The sequence below is a fragment of the Chroicocephalus ridibundus genome, chromosome 5 (assembly GCF_963924245.1).
Source record: "Chroicocephalus ridibundus chromosome 5, bChrRid1.1, whole genome shotgun sequence".
In the NCBI taxonomy this organism is placed as follows: domain Eukaryota; kingdom Metazoa; phylum Chordata; class Aves; order Charadriiformes; family Laridae; genus Chroicocephalus; species Chroicocephalus ridibundus.
Genome location: NC_086288.1, coordinates 7,460,941 through 7,476,155, shown reverse-complemented (window position 1 = coordinate 7,476,155; position 15,215 = coordinate 7,460,941). Strand labels below are relative to the sequence as shown.

Below are 15,215 nucleotides of genomic sequence, written 5' to 3'. Positions count from 1 at the left end.
CACCCTCCTTTTCCTTTCCACGCCCATGCATCAGATTCATAAAGTCTCCCCTTATAGTCTATGACAGGAGCGCAGGAAGAAAGCCGACAACAACCACAAAGCAACTTTTTCTCCTTAAAAACAGCAGCAGATGATAGGGAATAGGCGCGTGTCTTTGAGGGAGGAAGGCGGTAAGTGGAAAATTAGATGTTAAGAGTCATTTGATGCTAGAAGAGAGGTTTGAGTTAGCTGGAGTTGAGTCTGGGACTAGTTTCTCTGGAGAACTAGAGTCTGTGAGGCGAAGCGTGATTTGGCAGCACCAGCACTGCCAAAACCCAGCAGTTTTTCACACCAGCTGTAAGAGAGCGAGCCATCAGACCCTTCTGCTGGCCCCAATCCTCTTCCTGAACGCCTTGTTGAAAATAACGCCAGAAAGAACGTCTGCCAAGCCTCCTCACTGGGAAGCACCCTACCCTTCCTAGGTGTTCCTTAACATCAGACCCGGGGACTTCTTTTAAAGGAATTAACAGTTTTGGTAGTATGTAAAAGCGTATTTGCTGGGCACAGCGGACAGCATGAGCTTTCCCTACACAAGCAAAGATGGGGAATGTCAGCCATCAACCAGTTTCTGACTGCATGGAAGTTAATGAATTTAATGGAAAAGCAGAGCGCACCAGGTGGACGCATACAGCGGTCAAGCACATAACTTTATACGCGTGGATAGACGCGGATCTTCTTTCCTAGCTGATATTTAGAAGCTTCCTTTGCTATTCTCCAATGTTGACAGTTGGAGAGTGAAGCTCTTGCAAGGAAAGAGCAAAATATTGTAAAGATTTTAAGAAAACTTACGAGTTTATGTTGACATGAAAAGGGGCTTTAAACAAAAAATCTGCCTCTCAAAGGAGGGCTGCTCTAATTTCTTCTGGTTCTAGCCACATGGTTTAGTGGTCATTTTGGTGATGGCTGGACTCGACGATCTTAAAGTTCCATTCCAACCTAGACAATTCTATGATTCTATGAGCAGCGGGTAGGATGCGATGGGTCTAAGTCTTTTCCTTCCCCTAGAAGGGAAGGGGTAGCTGGCTGGTTTGGTGAAATCCGCCTATTCCTGGTACGGGACCTGTTTGCGAAGGAAAAGGGAGGAGCAATCCCAAAGCTTCTCATGTGGGAACACTTCGGGCCACAGGATGGTGAAGCCAATCAAAATTAGGAAGTGTTTACTGAACGAGACATTGCGAGTTGGCCCTGCACAGGGTTCTTGCTTTAGGAGGAAGGCAAACGCTGTTTGCGCAACACTCAAGATTTCAACTGAATCAGTGGTTTTCCCGGCAAAAACTCTACGCTAGTCAACAAAATAAATATTGTTGTTAAATACCAGCAATGACGTTTCTGAGGTGGCAAGTACGTTCAACACTGCCACGGGCCCTCCTCCATCTCTAGCACAGAAAAACACCGGGCAGCTCTTTGTCCGTGTGCAAGACACGAAGCACACCCACCTTGAGCTTGTGCTCCTTCCTGTTGACGATGACCGCTGTGATTTGCTGGTCCATGAAGATGAGGATAGTCACCAGCAGTGCAGGGATCGCTGCTGCCAGGTACACCCACCACGGGTTCCCTCCAAAAGGTGGGATAAACCAACCCCTCTCGGGACTGGTTGGCTTTTAAGGGCAAGGAAAGGAAAACTTGCATTAGAGCCGCCATACGGGAGTGACGACATCCCAAATTCACTTGTACTTCCAGTAATGGGGCTACGGGGAGACACTTGAGGTTTGAGACAATTTCATCCTTCCCATTAACAGCAACAAAATGTTCAAAGTATGGAGGCAGGATTTAGGAGATACATCAGCCAACCCAAATGATGCTAATAAAAAGGACACCATTTGAGTAAAACGGTCCTTTTTCACAAAGCTGACAACTCTCCTGCTTTGAGGGCGAGTCATTTTATACAGGGCAGATGGGGGGAAAAGGGAATCTCTTCCAAAGGCCACCGAACAAAGCTGACAATGACGTACCTTGAATTCACTTGGCACAATTAGTTTTGGTGTGTCCACACCTACCAGGGCATCTATTCCACAGAAAATCAAAATGGACAGGATAATGGCAAAGTCACTGATGAGCTTCCGGGCCTGAAACAGAAGTTGATATCAGAACGGTAGTTAGCACCATGAAACACCATTTCACCCACGCTTTAGTTTCGACGTGATACTCCAGGCTTGCATTTGGTGGCAATCCAAGCTCATCGTTCCTTCTTTTGTAGAAACAAAAACATGCGTTGTCACGTCTGGCGCCATTTGCCTAAATGTGCCTTTGGTACTTTATTGCTTTGTCTGAAAGCCAAACAATTAAGCCTAAATGGAAGTATGAAAACTAAGCCCAAGGAAAAAGAAAACTGCTATTCTAAGAAACTCCCGCATTAATTTTTCAAGGCAGTCTCAGCGATGTTACGTTCGACGGCAGCCACCAACCAGTGGTATGGAGACCTAGCTCCTCCCCAGCAGCGTCTGAAAGGACTTTCAGCTTCCAATATTACAGATAATGAACATTTGTAAACAAACCTAAAAAAACTGACTTTTTTAGACATGTAAAATATTGTTTCCTTCTGCTTGCCTTCTCATGTCTGATTCTTTAGGGTCCACGTGTTCCATGTTTTTCTATGCAGGGCCACAGATGGCTTTTTTGACACGAGCTGAGCTTCTCATGTTATCACAGGGTTCCTACGGTACGTAGCTTTAACAAAACATACCGTGTTATCCCCAGACTCCATTCTTTTAACATGACTGACTTCGCAACGCGGATTTTAAAAAAATGAGAAAGGGAAGAAATGGTATTTTACACCAGACAATGGAAACAGTCACAAACTTCCCTTTAGAAGATGGGAAGACCCAAACTTCCACGATGGATGAGATGTCCTGGCAGAGTTTACACTGTTTGCTGTTCAAGTAATAAATCAACTTAAGCAGACAGGAAAACAAACTACTCTTCTCAGCGAAACCCTCAACATGCCGTACGTCATCGGAATATGACAACTTAAAGCTGCCACTGGTCAGACCCCGAAATTTAACCGGGCAGGACCCACTGTGCTTGTCTGTATCTGTGGGGTCTTGTAGAGCTGTTGTTCCTTCCAGGCTTCCTGGGCTCACACGGTTAGAGATAAATTGAGCCACATTCCAGCCCGGATGGAATTTGTTTCTTTTTTATTAAAAATAATAGAGGTTTGTAACACAGCAGAAGAGTAAACATCCACGCAGGGTAAATCCCCGCGTGTCAAGATGCCAAAAACAGGGCGGGGGGTCAGGTCTCAGAGGGAAACAGGGCTTTGGTACATATGGAAACCACCAGCTCATGCGCGTGTTGTGGTAACTTTAACTGGGGAGACAAAAGAAGCAGATGCACCTGAGAGGTGTGTGTAAACTGAGAAAAACCTTGTTTAAATCCATGCAGAGGTTTTTCAGCTCATCCTTATTTTGCATCTGACCCTCAGAGAAGAAAGGGAGTTTCTGCTTTAGGTCCCTACCGTAACAGGCAGGCCGGGCACGGACCGTAGTCGAGTTCAACATTTTTGCACTGATTCCTAAGTATTTCAAACGCTACTTGGTAACATCAAAGACGCATCTGTTCTCCTGTCCTACATGGACAACTCGCTTACCCACTTTTACTCAGTGACAAAGCGAAGGGCTTCTTTTATCCTCCCCAAATACTCTGGCTATAAGCAGGGAGATTTCTGCCCTAACGATTAATAGCCCCTTTTGGTCGTTTGATCTCTGTTAGAACAGTACATCACATTAAGCTGTGTATCCTACACTGAAAACGGCCTGAAGGACTCTTCCGATTTCTTAAGGCTGATAAACTACATTGTTGCGTATCTCGGCTTGGAAGTCTTGTGGTCAGCACCCTGAAAATCACTGCCACTTCCCCACGACAGATCATGGCTCATTTTGGCTCTTCTGCTGCTTACTCATGCCCTCCAGAAACGTCGAGAGAGTGACAGCGAAGCAATCCGGGACACGCCTTGGTTAACCATGTTTTTACCTCAACCAAATCAACCTGGCTTCCCTGCAAAGCGTTTCTCCCTCTGCGGGCGACAGTGATACCAAAGGGAAGGCTGATCTTTGCACTCCGAAAGAGTAAAAAAACCAGACCGCTGGGGTGAAAGGAGATACTTACAGTGGTTGGAAAGTAGCGACTGGTCTTGAATTTCTTCAGGGCCATGGAGCAGGTGTAAGTGCCAAAGAAGAGGATGAAAGACATGAGGGTGATGTCAGGGACGTAGCCACAGTTGTTGCCCACAAGTCGTCCTCCGTATTTCAAGCACTCCTTTGTTGTCAGAGATGACCAGTCAATGGTGGTGTTGTACTGCAGGAAAGAGAAAGAACATTTCCATAACGCTGCGCTCGTGCCAGGATAGGAACGGGGACTGAACATCAGGAAAAATACTGGGAGGAAAAGAGAGGGATGGAGCAGGAGGCTAAAAACCCCTGTGCTTGTGCGCAGGTAGAACGGATTTTAACCTGGACATAGGATGATATTACCTGGGAATCAAGGACAGGCTGAGGCCTCCCTCAGTTCTTCGCCTTCCTCATAGGCATGCCTCCCTTCTCCCGAGACCAACCATCAAATGCTAAACCCACAAAACCCGAGAAGACTCCTTCTTGTTAATGGAACAGAAGAGGCAACAGGCACTCTTCTCCTGACGGTTGGTCTGATTCGGAGCTGGGGGCTGCTCAGCACTTCCCCAGGCATTATTTTCTGCAGAAGAAGGTGGCTCTCATCTCCGGCCGTTCCTCATCTCCAGCCCTTCCAGAAGCAGCCACCTCAGATGCTCAGGGACCGCAGCCAGCCAACGGAGGTGGCCAAGGAGCAGTAATGGGCACACGAGGTGCAGCCTGGCCATCAGGAGACCTCGTTGCTATTTCTTCACCCTGTAACCGACCCCCTCGGGCAACGCTCTTGGCCTTCAGGTTTGTGTCTCGGGCTCCTAGTGCCTGCAGATGGTGCCCAGCTCAGAAACCATTCCCTGCCCGCTGGGACACTTGATGCCACACAAGAGTGGCCACCACATGGAAACACAGACAGGCAGGGTCTGCGTTCTTCAGCAGAAAGCTGTCATTCTGTGTCTCAACTCACTTCCCCTGCATCAAATACAAACACATCTGGCCCTGTCAAGCTCCATTTCTTTCTCCTCATCCTCCAAATAAGTGAAATGTGGAAAAGTCAGGGTCAGCTACAGAAAAATCCAAGAACTGTATGGAAAGGGATCGTTCCAAAGGATGAGGTGGCCAGAACCCTCCTACCATTGCAGCCCTGGATGCAAGGATCTGACTAATCCCCCAGGAGAACCACGTGCATCCTGCCAACACACACAGATCAGACCCGCATGAAAGTGGTGGCTATTATCAAATTGTGCACAACAGCATTCCGTACACAGGACTACGAGAAAACCTTGGAGCATCAAGTGAGGGTGCCAAAAGGGGCAGTGTCACGTTTTCACAGTGTCCGCGGGAGGGTTTTCTCCCTGCGACCAATTCCTGATCCGCTGGCAGGGTCCAGCAGAAACGCGCGGCACGTACAGCCTCCCCAGACCAGATAATCCCCGTCCTCCCAAAGGGCACTCACCGCCTCCGCAGAGGAATAGAAGGGCTCATCGGCTGACGGCACCATTGTCCCGTTAAACAACGAGCTATTAACTGCAAGAGAGGGCAGAAAAAGGAATACCGTGAAGCGTGATGCAAAGAAGGAAAGGAAATTTCAACTATTAAATCCCTTGTTAGCTCCATCAAACTGCAATGCGAGTCAAAAGTACTGTTCCAGACTGACTCAAAAGCAGCAGTCATCAATCCCTGAAAAAAATCGGAAAGAAAAGGTGAAGTGAAACATAATTCAAACCTAAGTGGGGTTTTTTTGAAGCTCATTGTAAAAAAAATATAGAAAACAAGACAGACAATGTAATATTTCACGGTTTTGCGATATTTTTCTAACAATTTCTGGATTAAAAAAAATATCCACAGAACACTCCTAAGTATTAGTTTAAAATTAATGCACAACCCCAAAGCTATCCAGAAAAGCAAAATGCATTTCAGAATCCAGCACAAAACACATTTTTTGAGCTAATAGAAAAAGACGAAGCGCAATTGAAATCAGCAGGATGGGGATAATTTGTTTGAAAAGAGGGGCAGCATTCACTGTGACAACGATACACGCGCTCCTTTTGTTTTCGCGAGATTATAAATCATTTATTTGAAATTTCATTTAGAAATGCAATCCCTCCTGAAAATAGGCTTGTCAACAACGTCCTCATGTTTTATTTAGCTTTTGCATGTACTCTCATGTCTGACGAGAATATTTAAGTCGTATTAAAGTATCGCATAGCTCACATTTGTTTAGCTGGAGAAAGACTAAGTGCATTTGTCTTCTCTACTACTGAAATGACACCATGGTCTAAATAAGCAGTGGGACATCTATAGATGTAGGCAATCTTCCCCCAGCCCTTGACGAGTAAGATCCATGACTTGGATTTTGATGTGCCTCGAAGCATTATTGCAGATTTTGCTGCCGGCGTCTTCCCTGCGTTGGTGGGACCACAGAATCACAGGACGGTTTGGGTGGGAAGGGACCTTAAAGCCCACCCAGTGCCACCCCCTGCCCTGGGCAGGGACACCTCCCACCAGCCCAGGTCGCTCCAAGCCCCATCCAACCTGGCCTTGAACCCCTCCAGGGATGGGGCAGCCACAGCTTCTCTGGGCAACCTGGGCCACTGTCCCACCGCCCCCATAGCCAAGAATTTCTTCCTAATCTTTAATCAAAATCTCCCCTTTTCCAGTTTAAAGCCATTCCCCCTCATCCTAAGGCTCCCCTCCCTGCTCCAGAGTCCCTCCCCAGCTTTCCTGGAGCCCCTTGAGGGACTGGAAGGGGCTCAAAGGTCTCCCCGGAGCCTTCTCTTCTCCAGGCTGAACCCCCCCAGCTCTCTCAGCCTGTCCTCACAGCAGAGGGGCTCCAGCCCTCCCACCATCTCCGGGGCCCTCAAAGGCGTTATTTTACCATCCTGTGGCAAGCGTGGTGGGGCTGGCGAGACGCTGCTCCCGAGCCATGCAAGCTAAGGGCTGATGCACCAACTCTGGAGCCAAATCTTAATGGCACAGAGATTAAAACCAACAGTAAAAAGCCTGAAGCGGAGCACGAGGAAAGAGGCGTCACCTTCGCCCTGTGGCATGACCAAAAAAAAATAACCAATAACCTCCACTTACTTTGGCAAAAAGCAAATAAATCTCCAGCAGAAGGCCCGACAGCTTACCAAGCACTGCTTAAATACCCCAACAGGCATCATCTGCACTAGAGGAAAACCACCGGAAAGGAAGCACCTGCCACCACATTACGCTTCGCTTCCTAGAACCAGGCACCCCCTTTTGCCAATCTGGGCATTTTTATTCCATTTCCTCATGCAGGAGAGAAAGCTTCCAGGCTTTCCGGGAGGAAACATTAGCATAAAGGCTAACTGATGTCCTAATGCTCCCTTTGGCATCTGCTTACAAAACCTGCTGCTGCGAGACCTTCCACACTCTGGGGCTTTGTTTCCAAGGCGTTCGCTATGCCGCTGGGATCGCAGCTTGCTTTGGGGTCAGTGTGGATCTCCTCGCTTATCTTCCTTATCCCCTTCGTCCTGAGCCAAAACGGCCACTGGTTCACTCTTGCATGTTGAGAGAGAAAAATTAAGAGAGGGAAAAACCTCCTCTGTAGCTGTGATGAGCATCTGATGTGGAAACCGGCTTATTGAAGGAGCAGGAATTAAATCTGTGCTGTCTTCTGCCGAGGGATGCTCCCTGGGCTCATGCAGAGCCCTGGCCATGCAGACACACACGTGTTTCGGCGTGTTTCGGACCCGCGAAAGGCCGAACCGTCAGTGTCAGGACTGACGTGCCAGCAGCTATTTAACAGCCCACTGGAAAATTCCGTGCTTACGTGCACCAAATCCACTGTGGAAGGCCACGCCGCGGTGCGGAGAATAGCCAAAGGCACCCAGCCAGTGCCACTGGCTCTGCCAGTACCGTAACTCCAGCACCTGCTGCTTTACGCACAGAAGCCTCAGATGACTTTTTGAGCTTGTCCTGGACTGAGTTTAAATATGGGATCGCTCCATTAGCTGCTCCGTTCCCAGAGAGTTTGCTCTTTCACATCTTCTCCCTCAACTTTGGCAGCTTCTGGAGCGCTTCGTGCCTGAGGTGCCGTAGACTGGGGCAGGTCGGTGCGGGAGAGCTCGGTGGGGCTGGAGGGTTACCTGCCCCAGTACTATCTGGTCACTCCTCCTGCTCAAGGTTTATCCAACGCTACTTGAAAAACTAAGGAAGAATCATTCGTAGATGATGACGATAAGGTCATCTTTACGTGTGGGCTTCTGCCACGCGGTTCCGTTTCCTCTACACATCCCAGCTGCACCACCACCTTTGCCCCGGGTCTGTCCCAGAGGCGTTTAGATGGGAAGTGGAGACATTCAACTCGGCGTTGACCATTCTCCATTGTCCTACCTCAAAAAAGAAACCACCCCGCCATTCATATGGAAGCAGAACCAGGCTGACATCCAAGCGCTTGCAGAGATCCTACATTTGATAGGTCACATGGGCACCCAGCTCCCAGGGATCCGGTTCCCGACACCTTTCGCACAGAGGCGGGCAGCAGCAACCAGAAGCTTTTCCTGTTTGACAGGTATGTCCAGATAACCTGAAGTTTGCTTTGAGCGCGAACCAAGTTTCTTACTCACTCCCTATTGTTTGAGGGATCCTGGGAGCGGCCACAGCTTCCCTCATGGTACGAGCCAGCGCGCTTCTCTTTGTATTTGGGTTTTGTAACCTTTTGTTCCCGGTTGCGTCACCAGATCTATACGTATGGTGGCTATTTGCAGCCCACGCTCTAGTGATAGGCTGAACTCCTGCATATGCTTCCCTTCCGCTCCAGCCAGGAACCGTTTCTGCTTTTCCACTCATACAGGCAGCCAGGAGGTGGAAAACCACCCATGTTTGGGTAACGCCCTGAATAAATCCAGCTCCCGCACTTAACAAAACGACACGGCGGATACTGCGAGTCACCTGGTCACCGTGGCAGTGACCACGGTCACCACTTCTGTCCCTGCACAACCTTCTCAGAAGAATGCCTTCCACCACGAACAGCCACGGGGATGCAAGGAGACCAGGGGACAGAGACAGCTTCTCCACTGGTAGTGATGCTCACATGGAGGATTCCCAGGAATGTCGGCTACAAAATCATTCCAGTCACCACATAGGGCGAAATTCACCCCCAGCTTCAAAAAAAGGCTAAGATAGGATATCTGAAGAAGGATTAATCTATCTGTTTCTTATCGGGACTGCAGCACAACAGAAAAAGAAAGGAAAGGCAATCTCCTATCTGCAAATTGAAGAGCTAATTAAACATTCTCTTACCTGGATCTAATGGTTCACAGGCACAAGAGTAATGCGTGATATAGTCCACCTTGAACTCCGAGTTGATTGGGTAATGATCTGCCAGCTTAATCATCTTCTTGAAAGCATCGTAAATGAAGATGAAGCTGATCAGGGAGGAAAAACCTTCTTCGGTGAAGCGGGTGAAGTACTTGACGAGGAAGCTGGCGTCGGTAGCGACGAGAATGAGACACTGGAAGGCTGACCAAAGGCCGATCCAGAGACGAAACTCCAGGTAGTCAAAATCGTTGTCTCTGCAACAAGACAGGGGTGGCAGGAAGGCAAAAAATACCAGGGTTAGATAAATGCACGCAGGATGGTGACTTCTCCAAGAGAAGTGGTGACCGCACAGGGTCTGGGACCTGTGCTCATTTAGACTCAGTGAGAGCATCCCCAACGGCCAGGCTCTCTGTTTTCAGCCAGCCAACTCCATAAACGTCTGCAGTTTAATAGCCGAGGCGGCAGAAAACCATGCAGAAGTGATCAGTCTCACTTACGCCTCTGCTGATAAATGCTACCAGCGAATTCAAGCTCTTTCTAGGCTTCCCAGTAAAAATCCTCCCTTGGCAAACACCCACAGAGCTGTAAAGGCCCAAACATCCAGCTGTCCAGACCAAGAGCAGCTCAATGCTGACACCTTTCCACCAGCTGAAGACCTAACCACGGTTTACAAGTCTTCAGAAAAGCAATCTCCTGCCAAGCCTTGCACCTGGGAGCCTGCATTTCCATCTCTCAAGCCCTTGTGCTATCAGCAGAAACCAAAACATCAGCAGGAGAAGATCCAGGAATACGTCGCAGAAGATGATGAACCCCAGTGCCAGGATGTGGCAGGCTGTGGAGAACAATGGAGGAACTCCATCGTTCCTTCCCGAGAAGTCTGTTTGCCCCTTGAGGCTGCCATGCCCTGACGGCGTGGAGTCCAAAGGCAGGCTCTCAGGACCAAACAAAGGCGAAAAGCAAACGCCTGAGCAGATAAATCCCTGCCAGGGAGGTAATGCCTGCTCTGGGGAGGGAGCGGGAAGTGGTGGGGCCAGCAGCCCCGGCCAGCCCATCTTCCCTGGAAGCCAGGATCCCTGCAGTGTTGAAGGACAGAGGAGGAAGGGCAGTTTCTGCGGCAGGTCTCAGAGCAAAGCCTCTAACAGCATCGGAAAGCTCTGGGGAGGGGACAGGGCCCAGGAGTTTATCCCTTCCTTCCCCCAACTACATCAAGCGGTGTAAGAAAAACTGAATGTCTCTCCCTGTGAGCCTGCCTTTAAATAAAAAGCAGCAAAAGACGTCTTCAAGATGCTTCAATGTCTTCAAGACATGCCGCCTTCAAGACATGCCGCCTTCAAGACACCTTAGGAGTGCAAGCTACACCAGATAACCACCCACAGCTCCAAAACATAACAGCAGAAAAGCGCCTTCAAGTCCCTCTCTGAGGCAGGAGGAGCAGGAGATCGCTGGATCGCCCTGCAGCCCAACCCCTCCAGGACCGTCTGCGGCGAGGGGACAGGCGTGGGACAGCAGCGGCTCCGCCGGAGAACCGCGCATGCCTTGGAGAGGGCTGAGCTCCGAGCGCGGGGGGACAAAACACTCGGTAGGGTGCTTGCAACCTGGCAGAACAGGATGCCTCCAGAGCCGGCTACGGGCTGGTCCCACCATTTACTCAAGTCCCCACTGCAGATGGACTCCCTCAAACCTCGGGTGATAACAGAAAAAAAATGTCCTTGCATCTCTCCCATGTCCAATTTTGAACGGGGCGCCCCAAGCCCCTGCGCCCCACCACCAGCAGCAATCCTGGCCAAGAGCCGGACTCGAGGGCCATTTTCTCCTGCAGGGTATAAAACTGCGGAGAACAAAAGAGCACCTCGACCCGGGGGAACCACAGCCTCGTGACTGCAAAAGGGGAGAGAAGGCTGCAGACCAGGCAGGGTGCCAGCTAAAGGCTGGCTGCTGGGCAGCGTCACGCGCTTCCGTAAGGAGCCAGGGTCGGATGTCACGAAGGCTCGGACATGGTCGGGCATCTCCACTCCAACCAAGCCTCTGCCAGGCTTTCTCCTCACCGTAGACAAACATCTCAGGGAAGGCTGCAGCCTTCTCACACTGAGAGTCTGACCTGGAAGAGGGGTCAGGAGCAAGGAAGAAACAAAGTGATGATTTAGAAGAAGAGAAAGGAAAATAATAATAATAATAAAAGACCTCAGTGACAGCTCTCTGAAACATCCGGAGCCAGCGCCTCAGAGAGCGGGAGCTGCCATCCATCCGACCGGCTGGCAGAAGCCCAGATGGCATCCTGACTGCACACCACTGAAGAACTTCTAAAGGTTTTAAAGTTTTTGTTGTTGTGTTTTGTTCTTTTTTTTCATTTTACCCCTCAAAGTCCTGCAGCCCTTCTGAAGCTCAGAGAGTGAATGAAAAAGCCCAGGCCGTTTCACACACACGCTACAACACCCTAAGTACTTCTGCCGTGATTAATTTTCCTTCTGGAGGGGAAACTTGCCCAAAAGCCCTGCTTTTGTGGCTGGGAGGCAGAAGGGCTGGGGTCCTGCTTCCCTGGGGAGCCCAGCGCCTCGCTTCCCGCTCGGAAACCCGCATTCATTTCACAACCGGCATTGGAGAGACCTTGTCTGAGAGCCCAGTTGACGCGGGGTGTCCTGTAGCATCAACCCACTCTGCCCACAACGCAGATGCACATCCGGGTACACACACACACACACACACACACACACACACGGAGTCAAACTTTAAATGAATCGGTAGATGGGAAGTCTTTCTAATTTTTGCTCCCAGCAGGGAACAGGGTGTTGCGAATACGAACCACCACAAACACATTATTGAAAAATCACAGCGCTTGATTCCAATTTCCTTGTGAGACAGATTCCCTCGAAAAATCACGCCCTTCTGCTCTGGCAGGTCGTTAGGACAACAGCTTTTATAACCACCACCTCCTCCTCGGGTTAAAAATAACCACCTTCACGCTCCCAAATCCGTACAAAGTGTTTTTCCATCTTGCTTTTTGCCTTCCTTCCGCGTGCTGCACCTGGGCTGTGACCTGCCTGCCAGATGCCAACAGCTATAGCATGTTTATTCCTGATTTTATGCATTTATTCCAGGCAAAGAAAGAAAAGAAAGGTGCCCCCCTCTAGCTCTGCTGTGGAGCTCTCGCCAGTCGGCAGCTTCCAGCTTTCCCCCCTGGGCTAATCTACTTTTCTGCCCATTTTTTGCAGTCGGAGCGTTCTGTGAAGTCGTTTGGGCTTCAAACCCTGATTATAAAATAATCAGACCCTGCCCGTTTCCTCTCGCCCTGTGCTATTTCCCAGCCACGGTTCACACTGCCGCAGGTATTATCCCGGGAGCTAATCATCAATGAACCAAATCATCAAATAAATCATCTCAGTCCAAAAGAGCCCACTGTGTAGGCGGGGACACATGGAAACACACTGTCTGCCTCAGCAGAAGCTCCGTGCCTCAAAAGACTTCTCCGACACGTGGGGTATTCACAGGAAAGGCACGATTCCATGCTCTCAATTATTTCTGAGTAACTACCCGCAGAGATTACATGTAATGAGGAAGGAGATACAATTAAACGGCCAAACATATACCATGTCTCCTGCCTTATTGCGACCTGCAGCCACGCTCAGCTTAATAATTCAATAGACTTTTTCTAAAAATAACCGCCAACGGCCAAAGAGCTGTTCCACGTCACAGGCGACTGCTTTTGAAAGGAAGCCCAGTAACGCCTTAAACTCCAAAAGCTCTTGGTTTTGTGTACCGGAACGCAAGTCTTTCACAACTTGCGGTGCTGCGAACGCTCCCTGATGGGGAAGGGAGGGCTACGAGCCATTTGGGGCGTTTTCCGTATAACCTACGATGATCTCCTTGCAAAGCACCGTCCAAAGTACCCTCAGTCCTACGCATAAAATCCCCAACGAATACGCCGATTCCTGCAGGGATTCTCATTATATTTTGGCAGGGTTGCAGATGTGGGAATAGTAGATGAGAACACCTATCAAAAGGAGCCGCCTTCAGCTCTGGGTGTCAGCTATCATCACTGCAGCAACGTTAACAAGGAAAAAAGGAAAAAAACACGGAAAAGGAAAAAGAAACAAACCCAAGAGCATTTGAGGCAGCAAAGCTCCACCGAGGAATTATGGGGACAAACAGAGATCGAGAGCTGTTTCTATCACAGACACTTTTGCTTTTATAAGTATAGAATCATGGAATGGTTTGGGTTGGAAGGGACCTTGAGGATCATCTTGTTCCAACCCCCTGGCATGGGCAGGGACACCTCCCACTAGACCAGGTTGCTCCAAGCCCCATCCAGCTTGGTCTAACAGCGATTCTTTCAAATGAATACTAATTTAAGGACAAATTTTTGGTAACCTTGAGACCTGCGGGATTTTGTTAGTGAAATCACCAAGCGTTGGGTTCCTTTCTTTGCTCCTATGGGAAGCAGCCAGGGAAGCCCATGCTGGGGCTGGGGAAGAAAAGGACGCTGATGGTAACTAGTGCGACCTTCTCATGGAGGACAGACCTGGCCAAGAACATCCAAGAAGCCCCAAGGAGATAGGCACCCCCACAGCGGGCAGTGCCCTGGGACATGCGTGCCTGGGAAAATCCCCGATGTGATTGCGCTGCAGTCTCAACGAGCCACAAAGAGATGTTTCATTCCATGCACTAAATCCCCTCCTTCCCCACCGCTAGCCATCTCATTCCCTAGCTAGTGTTTCATTAGTGCGAGACATTCCTCCCCTCCTCCCTCCTCCACCCCGGTACTTACTTGCTGAAATTGAAGAGGAGCCGTTCAAAGACAAGGACGGGTCCTGTGCTGCTCAAAATGGTGAGAGGCTGACCAGCAAAAAGGCAAAATATCGCACCGGTGACTGCTGTGCCCAGAAAGCTCTCCAGCACGCCCTAGGGTAGACACAGGGGAGAAGTGAGTTCTGCTGAATAGCCCCTTCTATCAGCGCCGTTGCAAGAAAACGAGGAGTTTCATCAGCGACCGGTCGTGTGCTGTATGCCGCTACGTCCGAGACTAAGGGAGGACCATCTTCAGCCCTCTCCCGCGGCTGCACGCAAAGTTGTGTTCATCCCACACAATTCATAGTTAGTCAGGATAACCAACAACACCCCCCACACACCAACTTCTTATTTCTGAGGCCCAGAGTTTAATAACGCTATATTCTATTTTCTGTTTGGCGAGGGGAGGGGAGTGTTTTCAAAGACCACTTGAAAGACTTGAGAACTCCTCGAACATCTCCCACGTCTTTGACAGTAACACTGCCTGTCTGCAGGGCAGAGGATGGCCAGAAGACAGCGCCGACATCCTCCAGGACAACCGAGGGGGGGGTGTGTTTTTTCTTTCTCCAATTGAGCGGACGCTCTTTCTACATAAACAAGATGCCTCTCTTTCAAGTAACTGTTTTAGTAAGCGAGACACAAACCAAACAAGGCTACTTCATCCAGCAGGCGTGTTGAGACCCAAGTTCATCAGATGTCACCAGCAAGTCACAAATTCCCTATTTAACAGGCTCTACAATTACCTTTGGCATGTGTGGCAAAACAGCTTTGCTGGAGAAGGATAAAAGAGCACGCCTGATGCGTTCTTGGATTTTCACGTCCAACTATAGCTGGACAATATCTGCTTTTAAAATGCAAAATGTGGATGAAATATAAATGGCAATAAAACGTGATTATTGACCGAGCGTGCGTCCTTCTACAAAAACGGCAGAATTTGCTGGACCTTGCCTCATTTGCTCTTATGGAAACTCATCTGTTTACACTTGACTGAGTTTTAAAGGAACAACGAGA

At 49.3% G+C, this 15,215-nt stretch overlaps 1 protein-coding gene across 4 annotated transcripts in view; it reads right to left on the bottom strand.

Moving 5' to 3' along the window:
* The window catches only part of SLC4A4 (solute carrier family 4 member 4), a 207,645-nt gene that overhangs the window by 23,952 nt on the left and 168,478 nt on the right, over positions 1–15,215 (bottom strand). For all 4 annotated transcript variants that reach the window (XM_063337111.1, XM_063337113.1, XM_063337114.1 and 1 more), the window contains 6 exons: positions 14,185–14,318; positions 9,405–9,676; positions 5,593–5,663; positions 4,144–4,332; positions 1,992–2,105; positions 1,476–1,637 (listed from right to left, as the gene is read on the bottom strand). In XM_063337111.1, coding sequence (XP_063193181.1) covers positions 1,476–1,637; positions 1,992–2,105; positions 4,144–4,332; positions 5,593–5,663; positions 9,405–9,676; positions 14,185–14,318 — 942 coding nt within the window. The remainder of the gene's footprint in view (positions 1–1,475; positions 1,638–1,991; positions 2,106–4,143; positions 4,333–5,592; positions 5,664–9,404; positions 9,677–14,184; positions 14,319–15,215) is intronic.